General features: G+C 36.0%; 1 protein-coding gene across 1 annotated transcript; it reads right to left on the bottom strand.

The window, feature by feature from the left end:
- Window positions 1–345: 345 nt before the first annotated feature.
- On the bottom strand, window positions 346–12,279 carry LOC117563961 (voltage-dependent calcium channel subunit alpha-2/delta-3). The gene is made up of 10 exons (XM_034242537.2): window positions 11,036–12,279; window positions 4,716–6,222; window positions 4,579–4,656; window positions 4,132–4,508; window positions 3,925–4,076; window positions 2,983–3,488; window positions 2,667–2,909; window positions 1,988–2,081; window positions 1,505–1,929; window positions 346–1,097 (listed from the first exon to the last, which is right to left on the bottom strand). Exons 1-10 carry the CDS (start codon window positions 11,203–11,205, stop codon window positions 984–986), a joined length of 3,666 nt encoding a protein of 1,221 aa, XP_034098428.2. The 5' UTR covers window positions 11,206–12,279; the 3' UTR covers window positions 346–983.
- Window positions 12,280–22,373: the final 10,094 nt, after the last annotated feature.

Here is a 22,373-nt window from a genome sequence, read left to right as displayed (position 1 = left end):
ATCTTTATAAATACTCGGTACATATACAATAAATGTGTATACAAAACCATATAAAAACTTCGGATAGCAGTTTACGAATATTTATGTAAACATTGAATATATTAAATTTAGTGTTGGTTTTATTTTTTACATTATATAATCGTATTAAGTTGTATAATTAAAAGTTTTTTTGATTGTATATGAAAAAGCTAATGAATTTTGAAAGACTTTTTATATTGTTCGGTTGGGCTTAGGGACGAAATATTTATAGTATTCTTCGTGTTTCTGTATCTCTTTGTGTGTGTCAGTGTGTGTGTATGTGTTTAACAATTTATTTAAATTTACGTTCCGTTTATAAAATTCAACTTATTTTATAAAATTACAAAAATAATTGTTTTTTTTTTTTTATTATTTTTGTTTGCGTTCGCTTCTCGTTAATATTTGGCATAGGTTGTACCATGTGAAACTATAAAAATAGTTAATGAAACGTGGGCTCTTTTGCTAGTATCATGTATTTAACAAATACATAGTATATAAAAATAAAACTTAACTTCTTTTTTTTTTGTGCGAGATTCGCAGAGTGTCTGTCGAATGTGTGAAAATATAAAACGAAAATAGAAAATTTAAAAGCGGACTCTTCTGTGTATCAAATATTGCAAAAGGTATATTATATACTTTTGAGGTAAAGTCGATAAAAACCATTGAACTCGACTGTTCCACGTATTTCGATTAGGACTTAATAAAGTAAAACGATTCTTTCTCTTAACATTTGGCGTATTTTGTAAGTCTAAAAGTTGAAATTGTTGTTTTGTTATTGCTGCTAAACATGTATTAGTTAGTTAGAGATTGTGCCATTTTAGTTGGTATCTGGTAACTGGTTTAGTTGTTGTTAAACATTCGACTAAAATTGTACTACACAATAGTTTACAATCTAAAAAACAAACAGATCGCAATAGTACATAGGTATATAGTATACATATATATGCTTGTATAGGTTCTATCAACTAGATGCGCATAAAGCAACGCGTCAAGTAAAACATCAAAATTATGGTCAACGGCAGCAGCTGTGCCGTCAGTCGAAGCCGCGAGGCATTTCCGCAATACGTGAAATTTTGCTCCTAAAAAAGTGAATGTATTCATTATTAATGTATTGTCATATAGGTAGAAATTTAGTATAGATATTCTTCGTTATTATTTAAATGAGAAAATTGGTGTTAAGCACTTACTGGTACTTCACTTATCGAACTAATAATTTTATTATTTTTATTTATTTAACGTGAGAAAATAATGCTGCTACGTGAATCTTGGTACTAAATATAGTTTGGCCCTTAAGTGCAAATGTGATATGGGAGTATATAGAGTGGCTCTTAAGTGCAAATGTGATATGGGAGTATATAGAGTGGCTGTTAAGTGCAAATGTGATATGGGAGTATATAGAGTGGCTCTTAAGTGCAAATGTGATATTGGACCATATTGATATAATTATATTTAAGAATAAATTATTTTTGGCTTTAATGCAACTCACATTTTCATGCACCGTGAAGCATTCTTCAATGCGCCGACGTTCGTAGAAGCTCATGTTGAGCTTGTAGCATGGATATGCGGATTCGTAACTCGTGATGCGTGTTGGCTCGGTGGTAAGGCGAACGTTGCGCGATGGCATCAGCACATTGACCACCACCAGCAACAGATTCGAGTAGGGTATCTTTTTAACCAGAAATGGACGTGTCGATGGCACCGTCACATAGTCATTGATCCCCACGAGTGACTCGGGTTGCAGCGAGTACAGTGTGGATTGCATATCGCAAGGCGTATATTTGGGCTCCGGCTCAGGTGCTTGAAATATTGCATCACCATCATCGCCATCCTCTTTGGGCTTCGCTGCCGATTGTGAGTTGCTGTCGCCGACTGCCACATATTCGTCCTCGATATTGTCTATGTATTCCATGACTGCCAACCAAAAAATGAGTAAGAGTCGTATATTCTAATCAATTACTAAAGTACTTACAGGGCGCTCCATCCGCCCACCATTGTACCCTTTGGTAGTGCCAGAATAGCTGCGCTATTAGCCATTTCCAAGTGAGACTCAATAATTTTAAAGGCTGTAGATGAAATGAACAGTAAAACAATTAAATATACAAAACTAAATATAATTGGTAAATACAAAATTCGTCGTATAATTTTCAATTTGAGACAGTACCCCATTCAAAATTCAGAGTACAAAATATACGAGATTGTCAGCCAAAGTATATATTATATCATATCTTTAATCTTTAATAACTTACAAATTTTATTTGATCGCAACCGAAAATATTATAGTTATTATTGTATGTACAAAAATCGCTTCAAAATTACGCTTGTTATTTTTTAATTAAATTAAATCTTTAATTAAAAGGAGTTATAGAGTTATTTAACCCATAACAAAAAAGTCAATATATGTAAATATATGTATGTAGAATCTACATTGTAGATGTATCAAAAAGGTTAGACAAATGGAAAAGGTCCATTTTTATATTTGTATTTTTATATAAATGGAATGTTAGAAAAATGGTAAATTTCATTTTTATATTTGTATTTTTATATAAATGGAGTTAATTGTTTTGGTCGCGGTATGCCTATATTAATACTGAATATTAATTCTAATTTAAATAATAAAATATAGCCCTAAACCAAACTAATCCACTTACATGCAACAGACTGTGACCATCGCTGGGAGATGTTGGTTCTTCTTTGCAGAGAGCCTGAAAGTCGTAGACTTCGATGCTTTGGAAGATGCCCTTTTCTACCATGGCAGCCATGACATCGCCATGGAATTCTCCAAAGAACTTGCCTGTAGTATTCAAATTCTGGCCGACCACGATGTAGGCATTGTTATCGATAACCACACAATCGACATCATCATCAGTGCAGATAGGAAGGCAATTATTGCACTGTGCACATTGGGAATCGGAAATGGGTTGTAAACTTTAAAGTTTTACAAAATTAAAAAATTAAACTACGTACATTGTCAACGGCTGTAATGTTGAAGAATCGTTCATACATCCGAGTTTGGGAGAACTGGAATCCTACGACACAGGCGGGCGCCTCCTTGCCGCCATCTCTGGGGAAGATTGCATGCGAGGCTGTCACCTTCAGATCGCTGTCCTCGAGCGGATCGTTGTAATGCTTCACCGAATAGACAAAACTCTCGGTGTTGTCCTGATGGTGTTGCAATATGGCGCTCTTGTACCATGTCTCATCAATTGCCGTCGTATGATAATCGCCAAACTCCTGATCCGTATCCACCTCCACTTCACCGAAGATGAATTGCCAGCGTGTCAATCCGCTCATTGTAGCCACAAAACGTAAAGTAGCCCCAAATTTTTCGATCAGTTGTCGTTCCTGTTCATTCTCGAACTTCCATTCGCCGTAGCTAAAGTTTGTCACCTTGGCGTCAAAGATGAGCAAGTGCACCAGCTCCTTGTTGCAGTAGTAGGCATCATCTCCGAGTGTCTTTCGTCCACAGTTCACTAAGGAGCAATAATAAGGATTCATTAGAACAAATTTACGAATTTAATCATAGTTAAATGTTTGATATAAAATTTGAGTTATGAATTGATATTTACCATATTCCAAATAAATCATACAATCATCAAATCTTCAATAATTTCCAACATTTATATATGATCGATATTTTTAGGAATCATAAATACTCTAGCTTCATGATTACATTTGCTATTCGAATTTTATCGAATTTTGGAGAAGAAAAAATCAGAATGTTTGCTTTGCAAAGAAAAATCAAACATAGTAAAAATTGGTGGAAATCACACAGGTAAAATCACAGGTATAGTTAATAAAATATTTTTTGCTATTTTTGGAGAAAAGTAATAATTCTAATAGTTCTGTAAGAGGGATCTGTAATGAAAACTAATGAATACTGTTAAATTTCTTTCGGTTTCGACTTACGATCGTCTTTGTCATCAAAATCGGACTCTTCTTCCGCATATTGTTCTGGAAATTTCCAGTCGAGCCTCATCATCTTCTCTAGAAATTCCCGTAACTCTGCCTCAGGCGTCTTAAACTCGTGACCCTCCAGATAGTGGTACTTGCAATAGACCCTAAAAAAAGCATGTTCAGTAGGTTTTTAACTAAGTTTTTCAAACTTCATCTTACCAATCAGGATGCACTTTCCAGTTTTCACCAATGAAGAACTCGGAGATGTTCACCTTCATGTGCTTGTTCTTGTCCACCTCATCGCCCACTTTGATCCAAGTCTTGCCATAATCGCTCGGCATAACAATCCCCAATGTGAAAGGGGTATTTGGTAGGGGGGCAAAGAAGTAGTCCTGCTTCTCCTCAGAGACGCGTCGCATTTTATCGTAGTGGAATTTGACGGAGATGTCCTTAAATTCCTTGGCCTCGTGATTCACCATAGCACGGCGTATATTTAGAATAGATTCACCCGGTTCACGCGGGCTTTGATCTTCGAAGAGATGTTCAACCTCGGTAAAATCGATGCTATTATAATTGGGATTCATTTTTCCGTTCGACTGCAACAATACGATATTATATATTAAATGATGATTACAAAATTTGAGGACTGATTCGCTCAATGCTTACGCCTATGGGACGCAGATCTGGATGGAGCAGCACATAGCCATTGTTGGACACCACAAATGAGTAGCCATTGACGCCAAGCTGTTGGAGATGATTAGAATTAGAAAAGCAAACGTTCTAACAGGATAAAGAACACGCACCTTGTAGGGCAGCGTCAGCTTGTCAATGTCCTCGACAGGCACATCTGTTCCGGCCACGCCTAGTAGACGAGCTCGGCGATTGGTACTGTTCTCATGGCAATAGGAACGATCAAAGGCTGGAACTCCGACGGCAATCATTAGACGCGGCCTTCGTTCTGTTGAGTTCAACGGATCGTATGTTTTGTCGGTGAAGGCGTGCGTCCAAGTGGGTGGATGTTGAACGTCCTGCAGCACCAACGGCGTCGCAATCACGTCGACATACTTCAGCACTTCCTCGTGGACTTCGTCGAGAGTTTGAACATGTGAATAGTAGCCACGATTCATGCATGCCATTAGCTGAATCTCTCGCACCTTGGTCACCTCCTTGCCCAGCAGATACGTAAAGATGCGGACATTCATTCTGGAAGTTCCATTCTCGCCATTTCCCCAGTTGTATTGCTCGAATACCTCCGTCGTATTACCAGCAACGCCGTCAGTAACCAGCATTATGGCCTGATTGCAGTTGGTGGTCTCATTGCATCTACGATTTATATAATAGTTGCGTAGAATTTGAAAGGCATAATCATAAGCTTCTGTAAGATTCGCATAATCTTTGGGATCTTTAAGTTTAGCAATGGCTGAGTTGAAGGTCTCAATATTCTCGGGCGTGGCCTGGACGAGGGCATCTTTGAAGCAGGGCACAATGCCCGTAACATTGTTCGAATACCTGAAGATCGTGAAGAAATCGTTGTTCGAGAAAGAGTCCAATATGCTGCGTATGGTGAACTTGGCCACATGAAGGCGATGACCCGTCATCGAACCCGAATAATCCAGCAATATGACTATGTCCTTCGAGCACGTGGCCGTCTCAATGTACCACGATCTCTTGCGGCAATCGTACGTATCCGCATCCAGTTTATTGGTCCGCGAATCCGTCCATTGTGCGGCCGGATAATGCCGTAGAATTCCCGTGTCGGAGCCAAAGTATTGCCAGGAGAGAGCAGGATCCGATTGATAATTCTGACGGAATACTTCGTCCAGTTGCTCTGACCATTGAATGGTCCTAAGTACAGTGCTCTTTCGATCCCAGACATTCGACGGTACATGCACCGAAGAATGCTCCGTGTCCACGGATATATTGTAGAAATGTGTATCCGGATTCAGTTGCATATCGCGATACATATAAGAATACTCCGCCTCATTTGGTTCAAGTTGTTCGGAACTGTTGCCATTGAAAGTGGAATATTTGCTGGAATAGTAGGTGAAATTCGATTCCGCATATGTCTGATTGAATTCAAAGTTCTCATTGACTATCTCGGCCTTCTCCTGAATGCAACGCACTGCTTCCATTTTGCGTGCCAACATTTTGCCCACATTTGCGGTTATAGATTGGATCAGTTCGGTGCCATTCTTGAGTTCGACGCGGGCATTATATTCCTTGTATTTCTCCTTTACCTGCTGGGACTTGGTTATCTTTTGGGCCAGTAAATACAGTTCATCTCCAAATTGTGTCGCCCATTTTCCAACACTGCAAATGTAAGAGGAAACAAAAAGCTTATGTAATTATGGAATTGTGTATTAAAATATAAAATCCAAGAAATAATTATAGTTAATAAATATCTTCTTTAATACGAATTTAAAAGAAAACAAATAATAGTACATTTTTTAGTAGTTAATTATCAATATTATTTATTGACAATAATAGATAATGTCGATAGAACACTAACTCAGTTATTATTACTAAATTGTCTTATGAAATTTGGGGTGTATCTACACCCCTGCTAATTGCCTACATAGTATGAAAAAATTGACAAAATCTCGAGAGATCCTTAAAATGTATTGTTTGTAACCACATAATGTTTGCTTTTTTTATTACTGTAATAATTTGCAAATCGCTTTGCAACGAACGAATCTAAAAAAGGCGGATGCAAAAACAATCTGGCAACCACAAACGAAATGTCAACCACCTGTCGACGTGCAACTACAACAAGGCCGCTAATTAAATTAGCGCACATGTCTGTCACGAGAGTGTTGGTAACAAGTGCGACGCTTGACAAGATGATGGTAGGGGGACCATACGAAATGTGATTGTGTGTTTGTGTGTGTGTCAAAGAAAGCATCTAAGCCAAAGGCCTTCGCAGCAGCGACGCTGGCAGCGAGCAGAAACAGCTGTGATGTCCCATAACTTGGGTGTGAGTGTGAGCGTGTATGTATGTATGTGTGAGTGCGAAATCAACAAGTGCCCAGTTAATGCGCGCGCATGCCTGACAACAAAATGCAAGTTCAAATTCTCTTAATATAATCTACTCTTAAATTGCAGAGTGCCCTACAACTGCGTTTATATTAGTTCTTTGACGTGTTTGATTATTGTTTATAATATCAAGTTTAAATTGCTAATAAATTTCCATATTTTTGTAATATTTGCCCCATTAGATTAATCCTTACAACTACCAATACAATAATGTTTTTCTTTTAAATAGAAACTAGTAATTAAATAATATTTTGCATTTGTAGGACATTCAAAGTGTCTGCTGTCTAGCTTTTGCACTCTGCAGTTTGGCTGCAGAGCATACCTGCGCACTGCTTTCTCGCTCATGCTCTATTTCATTTTGTGTTCACTTTTCGTTCTCTTTCCGTTTGCTCTCTTTCTTTGTTGCTGGGGCCGCTGCCGGCGGCGCTGCTGTGGCCATTTTCAATTCAATGCTTTGGTCCGTTGTCGCTTTGCCTTTGACACACTTATTTAGCGTGTGTTCAAGTGCTGCCTGTTTTCGCTGTTGTCGCTGACGACGCTGCCTTTAGTCAAGTGAAATATCATGTTGTTGTAGTTGTAACGAGCTTTTTATTTCATTTTGGAGTTGTTCAATTAAATTTGCAACATTCCTTTGTGGCACGGACCAATGGGCAGCTCTTGTCGGCCTGCCTCATATTGTTCTCAATGGGCTCCGTTGTTGTTATCTGCTCAAATCCGTCTGGCTAGCTGTGCGAGGGCGTAGACGTGGCCAACAGAGCATTGCTAGCATGAACAGGCTGCCAAGTTTTTGCTTTGTACATTCCGGTTTTATTTACTTTTTACTATTGCACTATCTACCTATTAAAGATTAGCCAGCTGGGTATATTTATATATTATATTTCTATATATTCATAATTTCTTTGATGTTGGTTAATTTTCATTCCTAATTTTTGTTATTTACAAAGTTAAAAAAAGAAAAATAAAAGTTGTATAATTATTAGTATATTAATGCAACTACTAGAAGCAATTTTTAGCAAATTTCAATATATTTATTTGAGTCTGTAAATTTCAGCATTTATTCATACTAGTAGTATTAATCTATCACTTTCAGTATTTAAGTATAAAAATAATTGCTCGAAACAATACTAAACATTTTGTAGCAATCGGATACTCTATCGAGCATTGAATAGTTAACAAAAAGAGTTAATCACTAAATAAAGTTGAAGTTGTATATAATTCTTCTCCATACAGAATTCTTTCTAGAAGACAGATACCTAACAAAAATGAATGTCATTATTCTTCATCACTTGTTAGTATATTTAGTATATACTATTATAGATTTACTATGTGATATGTACATATGGATGAGTCGATTTTAATATGCAACCATTCAAACTACTTTTATATTGTCTGTTGCAGAGTTGCAGAGACGCAGAGTTGAATTTTATGGCTCTCTGAGGATATTTATTTGAATCCAATTAAAATTTAAGTAGTTTTATGATAAGAAAAACCGGCTGCAAGATAAACATTTAAAAATAATCGGTCAATACGTCTTTGCGTATTTTTAAACAAATTTTATTGAAATTCTCAAATATCAAATGTGCTGCCAGGTCATAAATTATGGGCAAAGACTTTAGCTGATTAAACTATATATTTTTTATTTGTATATTTTTCAAATAGAACAATCTGTGGTTAGCTATTGTTTATGCAGTGAAAGCTCTTTAAAGTGAGCACTAAAAACGCTGCCCCGGGAGTTTTGCTTCCATTGAGGGAGGGTGACTCTTCGAAGCATTGTGTTTAGTCTAATAATTGGAGCTTATTTTGAAATCCCAAACTAAATGCTCTGAACACGTAAAGCTATCCATTAGCGCTGTCTGCCTGTTCGTGAAGCTTTCAGTGTGTGCAGTTATTCATATAGTATGTAGGTCGTCTTTCTTATTCTTAGCACTATTCCACAATGTATTATAAATGGTGATATCATGGAACAGTTGAGAGCTCTGTGGCACGCCCCAAACAAATTTCATAATTAATCTGACTAAATGGATATATGGCTAAGTAATAAGATGATTGTTTTTATAATCTTCGACGAATGGGCCTTGGTATAAAGGATTGGCCAAATGGCTTCTTTAGACAACAATATTCCTTTTTGCTTATGGTTTGTGAACGGTGCATGTCAAAGTCAAATTCAACTACACGCCAGCTATTAATTAGATTTTCTACATACATATATGATTTAATTACATTTCCTAATTGTATTTGCATACTTTGCTTGTGACTAGTTGCTAAGGTTTGGCTTGATTAAATTGACACGCCCCCCAAAGCGCCCTATATTTTCAGGCGTCAAATTAATCGCACGACTTTCAGCAGCCCCACAAAATGCCCAATAAAATATGCATTACGCGCAAATAGGCGGCTGTTGTACCTGCTGTGGCCCCAAGTCAACATGTCTGACAAATAATTCCTTTATGTGACTTATGAAAACTGGGCCCAAAAGCAGTCAGCTGTACACAAGGAACAACAACATTATAACAATAACAACAACAACAAGAAGCCGACAACAACTGTAAAATCGTCAGCGAGAGTAGCTGAATTGTGGGAAAATACGCTGACGCGCACACAGACATTCACTCTCTCATACACACTCACACACACACACACACATATATATATATATATATACACACATATATATAATGCACACACACTTGTATATACGCGACAAATAAAAATTCAAGACAAAAGACAAAATGCGTAAACACGCAAAAAGCAAAGGCAGAAAAACACAGACGGACCGTTACAATTGGCACTATACGAATGGTTTACACCCTATACTAAATGTTCGAAGTTACTTCGAAGTATTAAAAGCGATCCACCAAAAGCAGAAAATGATTTATGATTTTTGCGGTTGATACAAGAGTTGAACTTAAGACTAAACTTAAGGCTGGAAATGCGCTTTATTTTGAAAATTATTGTATGTTGAAAAACATGTTAAAATCAAGAATTCGCCTTAAAAATTGGGTTCTTAAAATAAGACCAATTTAAGCAGAAATTCTTAAAACTAAGAATAGTCTCAAAAATTCCAAATTCTCAAAATAAGTCAAAAAATTCTAGAACTATCCAAATTCTTACTTTGAGTGTTCTCAAAGGAGAGAGAATGATTAACGTTAAGCTTAATGCGCTCATTAAATAATAATAAAATGGTATAATAGTAAATAAAAGCAAACAAAAAGTATAAAGTAATGTAATATTTGGTTTTAAAACTATACGATTTTTTCTATTTATTGATAAGAACTTGGGTCTCATATCAAATGTTCATGAGATCAACATCTGTTTTCTAACATTAAGATTTTCATGTTCTTGACGCACTTTTTAAAAAAAAAATTCTTAGTACTAAGACCAAAACTTTGTTTTCAGTGTGACAACATTTATCGCTGTAACATATGATTATGAATGTTACGAATATTTGAAATATTGTAAAGATTATTATAATCAAAGAAATGAAAAATTCAAGGAGCACGCACTCTAAAACTGAATACTTTATTGGTAAAACATTTTTATGTATTTTCTTTAAATACTAATTTTATTTTGCCATGATTTAATTATTGCATTCGTTTCATTGTTTTCCAAAAAGTATATTTGACGCAGTAGTTAGCTAACTCTTTTCTGATGATCTCTAGTAGTAATAGTAGTAGTAGTAATAATGTGGGTAATTTTTCTTTTCAAATATACAAATTAAATTTAATAATCAAATGAAGGTATACGGTAATGATTAATTCGATACCCTACAAATTCCTACGGCGCACATGCCCAAGTCACGAAACGTAGGGCAAGCGATAAGAAACGTGTGGAGGTGGCTGCTGCCAAAAAAATTAGCATAAAGTGTACGAAAAATTAACAAGCGACAACGACAACCCAACAAGGACGAAGTAGTCGAAAAACATGATTATGATGACGATGATGATGATGATGATGATGATGATGATGTAGATTGTGATGAGAACACGCCCTTTAATTTAGTTGTTTTCAAAGCGCCAAAATGCCTCGAATACAACAACAAAGTTTAAGTTTTTTAAATCATAAATGAATCTAAGCGATATTTGGGGAAACTTACGCTTCGTCCGCGGCGGAGGCGTGCACCAGCATAGGGGATAAATGGGTGGTACCGCCATGAGGTGTCGTTGGCGGACCGCAGATCAGCAACAACAAGAGCGGCTGGGAGACAAGAAATGCGGTCAAAATGACAGCGAAATGTGTCATCAACTTTTCACATGTACCAAACATTTTTCTAGCATTTTCCGGTCTTTTGTTGTTTGCTGCTTGTGCACAGACACACACACACAATCTTTTAGCACACCACACACTAAACGCTTTAGCAATGCACTTGCGACTATTGAAGCATTTGCCAAATGTTTTTGCTACCAAATTTGGTATACAATTTTGGGTGGAGTCGCGACGTCAGCAGCGAGCAGCAAGCAGCGATGCTGACGCTAGCGTTTGGTGATGGCGATGGCGTTGACGCTGGCGCCAGGCGCAAAATTTTTGCCAATAATTTTTCACCACACACACACAATCGCGGCGACGCGGCGTATGCGTAATATTTAAGTTATTGCATGCGAGAGGAGCAGAAAGAAAGTTGGAACACACACGTAAAATTCAATCGTCTTCGTAATTTTCGTTAATTTTCTTTCATTTATTTTCAGCTGCACACCGAATTTAGTTTTCCTCAGCTGTGCGTACAATTTTCTATATATAAACTTTTGCTCTTAGCGCGGCCCGTCGTTTTGATTACACATATGGCACACTGTCACTGTACGCGTGTGTGTGTGTGGGTCTCTTCATGAGTGTGTGAGTGTACGATAGTGCCTCAGTGCGCTGTTCACTTTCCGCTTTTCCGCTGAATTTCGGCTACCGACAACGACGAAGAGCTGCGTCTGACTAAATCGGAAAATTCGAATGCGGCCTGGCCCAACCTATGGCTAAGAGCGAGAGAGCGAGAGAACGACACAGCGAGAGAGCGTTTATTTAGACTTTCTCTGTGGTTGTCCTATTTTTAATTTTCCTCTCCTACGCTCGCGCTGTCTCTTTGGTTTTCCTTTCGCTCAGTTGTTTACGTTTACTTGGAATAGCGAAACAGCTGTTTGGGGATTTTTCTTATCGCGTTTATCTATTGATTTTGTGACGAGGGAATCCATTCGGAGTCTCCCATCCATTGGCACTCCATGTGTTTGCTTTTCTTATTGGCTGTTCTCTTTTGTGCCGCATATTCACAACAGAGAGCCATCATATTGCTCTGAGCCGAAAGAGTGGAAATTTGAGAGCATTTTCTTTCTCAGAGAATGAGTTCTTCAAGAGCCTATATTATTATTATTATTATTATTATTATATTATTCGGCATTTTTCTGACACTCTCCATTTTAATGACTACTATTCTTATTTATCTTTCTAGTTTGAGTTGCTTTCGTTAGTGTATTTATATTCAAGTTTTATTTATTTGCCATGGGCCATTTTATTAAGTTTTTTTTTATATATTTAGCGAGAGCAAAAATGTCTCCTACATATTCTAAACGCATAGGAGTATATATTTAAATTTAGTTCCGACAATGTTATATTTCAGGTATTTACATATCAGGCTTTTCTACAGATCTTGTGATATCTAGTTGTGCTTATGTTACTGGTCAGTGAAGTAAATTAGAGTTTAAAGAATTACAAAATTAATCATCGTTATGGACATAGTATTCATAACAAAGTTAGTGTTAAACACATAATTATGCGGGTTTTAAATACTAAATTCTGTAAAATGAACATATGATTTATATCAATAGTACTGGGCTATCAAATCTAATTCCGCATATATCAAGTATTGTACTTGATATATGCGGAATATCACGTATCCTCATTTTACGAGTATGTAAATTTGTTAAATTACATAATTAGCTTCCCTTTAAATGAAATTCCGAAGATGATAAGCAAAATAAATACAAATATCATATCATCTTATTATGTAACACACACATAATTATGCGGGTTTTAAATACTTAAAAGACTGCGGCAATGCTGCGAACTTCATGAACATACATATTTATCCAATGAAATTTTAATGCTCAAGCAGATTTGATTGAAACGAATTAGCGTTAAGCTCTTTTAATTCTATGAATAATTGATTTATTCTGCGTTCGCTGCCGTTAATGTTTCATAAATCCAAATTAGACTGTGGGGAATTTCGACGCATTTTCGCGCCAAATCGTTTTTATTTCGGGGAGCTAAGCTCAGCATGAAAAACCAATTTTGGCGGCTCGGCGCAAAACAATTTACACACACCCGCACACATACTCTCTCATCCGTAAACAGATACAAATACATACATACATATGTAGACGAGAAAGTTCAAGTGTGCCTGCCGCAGTCACAGCTCGCACATCACAATAAGGACATGCGGAGGAGCAAGCATCCACTTCAACAGGAGGCGGGCAACTGCGGGCAACCAAACAATGTGGTTGAGGAGGACCAACCGTAGGCATGATAATGACGATGACGATGATGACGACGCACTTAGTCAAATTTTTAATGAACTCAACAACGTTTTACTTTTAAAAGAACCACAAGAACAGCAAACAGCAACCGCAAGCAGCAAAAGCAAAAGCGCAAAGCAGAGGCAACAGCAGAAGGATCGCCGGACGAAGGACAGTGCAGTTGGCTGCAGTTGACTCCTGAGTGCAAAGAGGCCAGACTGTCAGAAGCTTGTCACTGCAAATTTGTTGTTGTATGTTTTTCTACTTCTGCAGAGAGGTAGGCTTAATTACGAGCTGGCATTTTTTAGCATAGCATACTTTTTAGGGCGCCATCTCTGCAGCATTATGAAGATAATTTGTGGCAGTTGGCAAGTACTCACATACACAGAGAGCCTCAAAGTGAGAGCAAGAGATGAGCAAACATATGAGTGTGTATGGGGAAACAAACCTTTTCGGGGCTTATCGCAGGAAGGTGAAGCACACTGCTTGGTTTTGGTAGCATATAAAGTGGCTTGTGCGCATTTCATTTGCATGAAATTTATGAGCCATAAGACTCTGCATAAGTGTAGCCTACTTATAGGCGACTGGAACTGACATCCTTTTGATGCTGATTACGCTTTAATAAGCCACACACACACACACACACATCTGATGTGTATGAACTCTTAATTAGTTTGTAGCAACCGCAAAGCTATAAACACCTCAGAACAGCAGTTTGGAATATCCTAAACATCTTGCAATAAATCATACGAAAGGGCAAAGATGCAAAGGAAAGCAAAACAACTTCGATAATTGACAGTGCCAGAAGAAAAAGGAAAACCAATCGAATCGTATGCCTTGAAGCACATCATAAACTTTTAGCAATTGGAAAGTTTGCCTGCTTTTTTCGACGCTCCCTCGAGGGCAATCGCTTCGACAATATTTCGCAACATGAACTTGTACTTTTTTTTTTATATCTGCCATGAATAAAAAAGAAGGAATTGATAATCAAGAAAATGATACAAAAAAATAAAAGTGGAAACAGAAGTAAGCAACCTCAAATGGTAAAGGGTGTTCCCAGTAAAAAATAAATAAGGTCTTAAAATCAAGAATTAAATATTGAAGATTACAAGATGCCAATATGGAACCAAGAAGTTCTTAAATTCAACTTAAAATTGTATAGAAATTCTAAATTGAATTGAAAAATCTCAAAATTGAACCGAAATATTAAATCAAGATCAAACATTCTAAAATTTAGATTGCTTAAAATAAAACAAAAATAAAAATAGATATATATGTTATTTTTTTTTTATCTATATTTTTTACACATTTCGGTATGTTGTCAAATTTTTTGTTATATTTGTAACAATTATAACACTTACTCCTTTTTTATATAGACTAACGACTAAACCGTATAATAATTTTGCAGCATATCTACTACTAAGCTAATAGCAAGAGCATCAGAATATTATTTTAAGAGAAGGGAACTCCGACATTTTATAAAACAAGAACAAAATTCTTTAATGTGAAATCTTTTAGATCTTAAAAGAAGATTTTGTAATCTAAAAACAATGTTTGAATAACTTACTTTTTTTTGAGATCGAAACAATCTTAAACCAAGATTCGCAATCCTCTTTTAATTATAGATTCTTTCTCTGTGTGTAAAATAAATTAATGTTTTAATTCGTATTTCATTTTCAATCACACATTATAATAATAAATTATCAAGAATAGTATAAAAAAATAATATTTTGTATGCAATTAACCATTTTTATTATAGGATGTGCATTGCGATGTTTTATAGTCCTCGTATTAGATGAGAACATTTTGATACTTGACAACATTTGCATCACCCTGTTTCGCCATAGGCGAACGCCCATCAATTGCTTGAGCAGTCATCTATTTTTTATTCCGCTTTGCTGCTTCTAGCTACGGTCACCATTGCAACAACAACAACAACAACAATAACAACACCAAGAACGAGAACAACATCAACTATAACAGCAGAGTCATCTAAAAAAATTGTTAAGAGGTTGACACCAGTTTGTGTTGTCATTTGCCATTGCCATTTTTCCATTGGGCCGGTGCCAATTGCACGACAATTTTTTGTGCTGCCAGAATATCCTTTTTCTCTTTGTCGACATGAATATTTTATGTATTTATTGAAATGCAATTTTATACGCTTTTTTTTTCCTGATATTTCGAGTGTGCTGTTGGCATTGAAATGTAATGGGAATCGACGTTCGCTTGACAAATGTGGGCGAGTCCTTTGAAGAGCATGCCATCAGCATTGTTGGCTGAAGTAAACTTTCGATAGTTGCAATTTTTGTTTTGGTTTTATTTTTTTTTTTTGCGCTTGGCTTAAATTGCAAAAAGTCAGTTTTGGTGAACACACCCTCGTTGGCTTTGTTGCTTGTTACTCACAGTTGGTTGACGCTGTTTTATGTGCCAATGGCCAACATTTCGTTTTGACCACATGTCCTTAACCAAAATGTTGTTGCCATGCCATACAGTCGAAGCATTTGTGTGCAGTCACTGGAAACAATCAGTTGCCAAACGATGGCGATGAGAGAGCGAGAGAGTTCAATTCAGTTTGCTGGTTATTTGGATGTCCTTTAGCGACTCTGAACGTTAACTTTGACAACTAGCGCGTAGTTAAAACTCGGCAGGCACATTAATTAAACATAATTTAGTTCGCATCGCATTTAATTGCATATGAGTTGCATGACGCATGAAATGAGTCCATCGAGCTGAACTTTAGCACCAAAACGTATCCTCTTGCCGGTGCGCAGGATAATTTATGGACTTGTGCCCATTTGCAGTGGATGTGCCGTAAATTATGGCCACTTCAGCACGCGTCCTTGTATCCTTTTTCTCTCCCCCACCCCACCCACACATACACAACAGTGTTGTTGTGTGACTTTATTGTTATCTCCATTTCTCTTTACACATCCGCACCCATACCAAAAAAAATCACGTATACGCATTGTGGGCCAAACCGAATGAAATGTGATTAAATAATTCGAGGCCGAAATGTCCTCATTACGTCGCCCGCAGTTTAATTAATTTATACTTTAGCTAATTTGTAATTAGCATTATTGAAAAAACAGTTAAATCATTCGCACGTGCTGTGCTTTGACCTTTGCAATTTTGCGCTGTTTGTGGCTTTTCATATCAAAAACCTCTAATTAGCCTGCCATTAATTGAGTAGTGTTTGTGACAACAGTCAAATGTGAGTAGCGTTTAAATGTTTGCAACGATTTAATAGCAGGGGTGAGCGTTAAGCAACATAAAAGTTTAGAATTCGGGAAATTACTGATCGATAATTTAATTTTTAATTTGTATACTCGCTACCCACAAGGTAGCATACCATAGCGTAGCATGCTTTTGCTGAAAATAGTGGCTAGTGGTTATCTCACAGTTATTTTCCTTTGGATGTGAACAACGCTTAAATTTTTGACCACGAACTGTGTTATTCATAGTTCTAAGATTAAAGAGATTATTGTCCATATTAAGTGGCTTTTTTTTTGGGTTATATTTTTAAGGTTATGAAAGCTATGATGGGCGCTTCATATCATTAAGAGAGATTAAATTGACGTTGAAAACTCAGTTCTTATCTCATCGAAAACTGTGAGAATTGTAGACTTAATTCGTGCAAATTGTGGAAACTTTAAGCCAGTTTAAGCTGAAATTGTCCACATTTAATCCACTCAAATTGCTGCAAACACTAATCCATAATTGTTTCTGGCATCAACTTTGGCATTTAGAACAGACTTGTGATATCATCGTGTGACCCCGTGACCACTTTGCTCAATGCCAAAGCCAATGCGAATTTGCTTCTTAATGCCGCTGGTTACATTCCAACGGATTTTTACGCTTTTTAATTAGGCATGAGAGCTTTCGCTTTTGCTAAAGATTTTCTTTCATGGCCTTTCCTTAATTCACAGTGGCACTCTGCTTAATTTATCTATTCAATGGAAACTCTGCCAGGCTATGGCATGTTCAATTAATTTGCGCGTCCTTTTGAAAGGCGACTAAACAAAACGGTTTCCAACTGAAAAGATGCCCACTTGATACAAGACACTGGTCCCCAGTTGGTTGGCTGCCACTTTGGGTGCTTCAACTTTAATAAATTGCTTTCGGTTTTCGGTTACAACAGCCAACTTTATGAAACACTCAGGTTCGGGCACACTTCGCTATAAATAGAAATTCATCTGCAATCGATAATTGCTTTGTTGGCCAGAAAATCTGTACAGATTAAATAGAATTTAATGAACCACAAAAAATGTTGCTTGAAGAAATTCACTTGCTGTGCGCGTTTGAACTTCATTTAGGAGAAGGATTATTATAATTATGTTCATTCCCAGAATTATGTGAAATTGAAACGAATAAACAATGAAAATGGTGATAGAATAATTTATTCAGTATCTCTTTTGCTATACACTTTTTGTACCCGCTACCCATAGGGAAGTAGGGTATTATAATATATTTATTTAAGAAATACTTCTATGGAAAATTATACCTATTGCTGCTTTGGCTGATAATTTGGTATATTTATACCTCTATGGTATATTGTTAATGTAGTAATACATCGAATTACGAAATATATCCTTTTGTATATTTTTTTTTTTTAAGATTTTTTGGCATATTTTGCTTTGCTTGACAATCTAGTTTAGTGTATGTGGTATTTTAAATGTATTACTACATACATATATGGGCTTCGGTATATTTTAATATTTTTACAATATATTAATTCAGTATATTATAAGAATAATATCGCACGGTTTTGATTTTATTCAAAATGGGTGGCGGGTGTCTTACAGTGAAGCACACTCGAATGTAGCTTTCTTACTTGTTTAAAACATATTAATGTTAAATGATGTGTGCTACACGTATTAAAAAATTTTGCAATGAGTTGTGACAACAAATATTAAAAAATTTATCGGCGGAAAATCGGCTTAAGTGTATGTGCATTTTAATGAATATATTGATAATTCAGTAGGCTGACCCCTGACATTAGGTTGACTCTTCATGTGAAAGTACTTTCAGCACACCTTCAATTAATTTCCATTGACAGTGAGGCACGTTGACATTTACAGAGGACTGTAGGCGTCAGTTCGCATCTAATGGCTTTGGTCAGGCTGGTTGGTTCATAGCTCCTATTGTGTCCTTGACTGATGATGGGCGTTGTATGATTTATGAACATGGACCAGACATACAACCAACTTTTTTTTCCTTTCTTGTATTTTTTGTTGCTGTTGTTGTACTGGCAGCTGCAGAAGCAGCAAAGTCACGAGGGAATTTTTGGTTGACTCGGCTAAGCAAGTTGACAAAAAACTGTCGTGCAAAGGCTAAAGATATTCATGGAAAAAATTCACCATTTAGACGATACAACGGAGTGTTAAATGATAGTCGTTTGGCACAGGCCCAAACTGATTTGGCAGGCATAGGAAAAACTGTGCAAAATGAATGGAATAACATTACGTAAATTTGCTGCAATATTATTCTATTAAATAAAATGATAGATTCACAGTGAATGCCGAAATAGATAATACATGAGATAAAGATTAAGCTATGTAAACTATTCTGGTCGAAAGTAGTTTTACATTCATGCTCTTATTAAACACACAGCTTACATAGCATTTAAGTCTTAGCTGTATCTTTAAGGACAGACATGCTTACTGCCCGCATTAGCGCAGTTGTCTCTTATCCACTTTAACAAAGTAAGGCCCGAAGGGTAAATTCACCTGACAACAAAGCAACTGAAATGACAATGGGCAAAGGAAAAGCTGAACGTGTTGAGATACTAAGTATCTGTCATTATGCAACTAATTAAAATGTCAACAATGGAAAAGGCAAGACAAGCCAAAGCAAATAGCAGCCCACACTCAACTACACACTTAAGTGCATACCTCGATATACATATATATAGATACTTATGTACACAACACATATATATAGTGTATGTCAACTGCTGCAAAGTATAAGGACAAATCTATAATATACTAAACGGACTTGAATGCACTTCAATGCTGGACGCTGTCTTCAACCGTTTAACTCAACCTTTCTCCCTCATAAGGGACACTATGGTAAAGACATCAATGCACTATGGGCTAAATTATTATTTTCATAACTTCCTCATATTAATACTTATGTTTTTTAAAATAGTATAAATAAGAGAGGTTGTGGGAGGTTCACAGAGTTCTCCGCTGTTCTTCTCTTTTGTTTTGAATGAACTTATAGTTGATTTACGTTATATAAGGTTTATCGATAACATTTCTCAACTTATTTAAATAAGAGATTACCGGACCAACAGAAGTTTCGAAATATGCTTGAGATAGAGGAATAGTATTTAATAGTGCAATATTCCACTCACTAATTTTTCTAGATTGGTTTTATAACAAACTTTCTGTAATACTTTACTATATTTTTTCTATGCAAACTCTGAACTACATAATATTTCACTTTATTTTTATATAAGCTACCCATATGGTAAGAGGGTATTATAATTTTGTGCCTACGAGTATAACATATGTATGTAAAAAATTATATAAATTCCTGATCAGCTTCAACAACTTACACAGTACAGCCATGTCTTGAGAGAGAGAGAAAGAGAGAGAGAGAGACTGAAAGAGTTAAGTCTACAATACTTGTTAAAATTTTCCCAAGACCCAGTCTTGTGTACCAGATGTAGTAATATCATGACATAATCATGCCTCTTTTGTCTCAAGCTTTATAATCTATTCCCCTGGTTAAAATACGAAAATGCAGTTTACCGTAAATGTTAATAATGAATTCTAGGAAAATTTGCATTTACACCAACGTGCATAGTGACAATTGGCAGGCAGTCAACACTTGCCTTTTAGTTTCTAGGTGTGCTGATTTCCAATTCGTGTGATTGTATGTTTGTATGCGTTTGTGCCTTGCTGACTGAATATTCATGCGACCAAAGATGTGTGCGTGAGACATTTGATATTGTTGAATAGTGAATAGAAATTAGAAAGAACATCTATTGAGAGTTCTGAGAACTTTCGAATCCTAATTGGCGCTACCTAACTGTTTCTATCACTGAATATTTCGAGACATCAAATCCCTGACAATCTCACATCTCTAGCTGACGGCAGATGAGCTTTGAGCTCGTATTAGTGGCTGACGCTCATGCATTATGCAATTCGTGGAGCAACTAAAACGACAACAACAATGCCAATATCAAGCATCACAGAAAGCTGGCAAGAATAAATTACAGCTGTCAAATGCCAATAAGAAAAACTATTGATTTCATTGTAATCTGACGGTGTTTCTGATTTATTTCATATGAAATAAGATACAAAATTAAATGTTTTCTCAAATTATAAAAATAATATATATATTTCTTAATTCTTTTTAGAAATATTAGCATTAAGTATATCAAAGATTACCATTATAATTAATTTGTATAAATTATTTGCGTTGCAAAACTTGCATTTTTCTTTTATAACCGAAGAAGTCGAATATTAGCACAATATTCTTGCCTTCAGTGTAAATTGGTTCATAAACAGGAATCTAAGCACACGTCAAAACTTTAAACACATATGCTTTTCCGAGCTTATGCACAAAGCTCTCATGAGCTTAAAGCTTAAGCAGAAAATATGGTACACATTATTTACACCAGCTGGCGCTATCAGATACAAAAATATAGGACGATTCAAATAATGCATGCAAGAAGCTCGGCTATTTATTTAATTAATAAACGAAATGAATTCGTGATGTGTAATAAATGGAAATTTTTTCCTTTTAAAAGGTTAATATTTACAAATTATGAAGTCCTAAAAATACCCTTTCGTTTATCTTTACACAATGAGGTAGTCATTTAATTTTGTTGTTGTTTAAGTATTTAAGTATTATTTAAATATCCATACATATTGTGTCATAAGATTAGCAAATGTGATTCCTTATTTGAAGTTAAAATAATTTCGGTCAATTTGCCTTTAACATCTTGAATGCTTTATGATTGTAACAAAGTGCTTGTAATCAAAAATATATACCCACCATTATTGTAACTAGAGGGCATAATAAAGGCACATGAGCATATTTCAAAGGAACTGCAGATACAGCAGCAACAAGAACAACGTGTAATTCACAAAAATGACCTCAATTTAATTGTTTTCGGTGAGTGCAACAATGCGTATACGTTGATGTGGGTGGATGTGTGTAGGCGTAGATGATATTCAATGCAAATATTCGATTATTCATCATTAAAGCCTCATTATTGATATAAATGCAATTTGGTTATGCGTAATTAAATTGCTTTTTACAAGCTTCTGCTGTAAAATGTAATTTATAGTCAGCTAAAACCATTATAATAAGATATTCGAATTAACGACTGTTTGGCGATATTGTCGTGCATCTCCAAAGGATATACATTTTGTAAGGCTTTTTTTTTAAGTCCTTTGAGTCGCTTTAATTTTTGGTTGATCCACATTAAAGTAAGTTATGCACATGCTTGTTTCCCATTTGGCATTAACTTAATTTGCAGTAAAACCCGGCGAAAGCTATTTATCATAAATTCCAACAAATATTGTAAGGAAAAGCGAAGCAAAATATTTTACAATAAAATACAGCATACTTTTTTTTACAAAAGGAATTCAGGGCATGCAACACGTACTAAATAAAATGTCATGGCAATGTACTCGACGACTTCCTTGCCCGGCGTTCAACAATCAGACAAAGTAGTCACTGGATGGACGGACGGACCGAAGCTCGTCACAGAATGCAGTTGAGTCATGCAGCGACCGACCCGAGCGATTATCATTTATTTACAGACAGCATTGCCACATACGAGGGCAGTTACTAAAGCTTCATCTCCATAGATTTCTGACCTCTTGTTACTGAACTGAATGAAAACTAATTAAAAACAGTATAGATGTGAGATACCTGCAACCCACTTTCAATAAAAGCGAAACAGTATTATTCTTAAAATAC

This window comes from Drosophila albomicans, chromosome 2L (genome assembly GCF_009650485.2).
Source record: "Drosophila albomicans strain 15112-1751.03 chromosome 2L, ASM965048v2, whole genome shotgun sequence".
Lineage (NCBI taxonomy): Eukaryota > Metazoa > Arthropoda > Insecta > Diptera > Drosophilidae > Drosophila > Drosophila albomicans.
Note: the sequence above shows the minus strand (reverse complement) of the source record. Positions and strands in the feature narration are given on the sequence as shown.

What these genes read in the sequence shown, in the direction of transcription:
- LOC117563961 (XM_034242537.2), bottom strand. Translation starts at nt 11,205, where the DNA reads ATGTTTGGTACATGTGAAAAGTTGATGACACATTTCGCTGTCATTTTG. An exon ending in GCCTCCGCCGCGGACGAAGC is followed by an intron (nt 6,223 to 11,035) that starts GTAAGTTTCCCC and finishes TTACATTTGCAG; the next exon opens with TGTTGGAAAATGGGCGACAC. An exon ending in AGCTGACGCTGCCCTACAAG is followed by an intron (nt 4,657 to 4,715) that starts GTGCGTGTTCTT and finishes CATCTCCAACAG; the next exon opens with CTTGGCGTCAATGGCTACTC.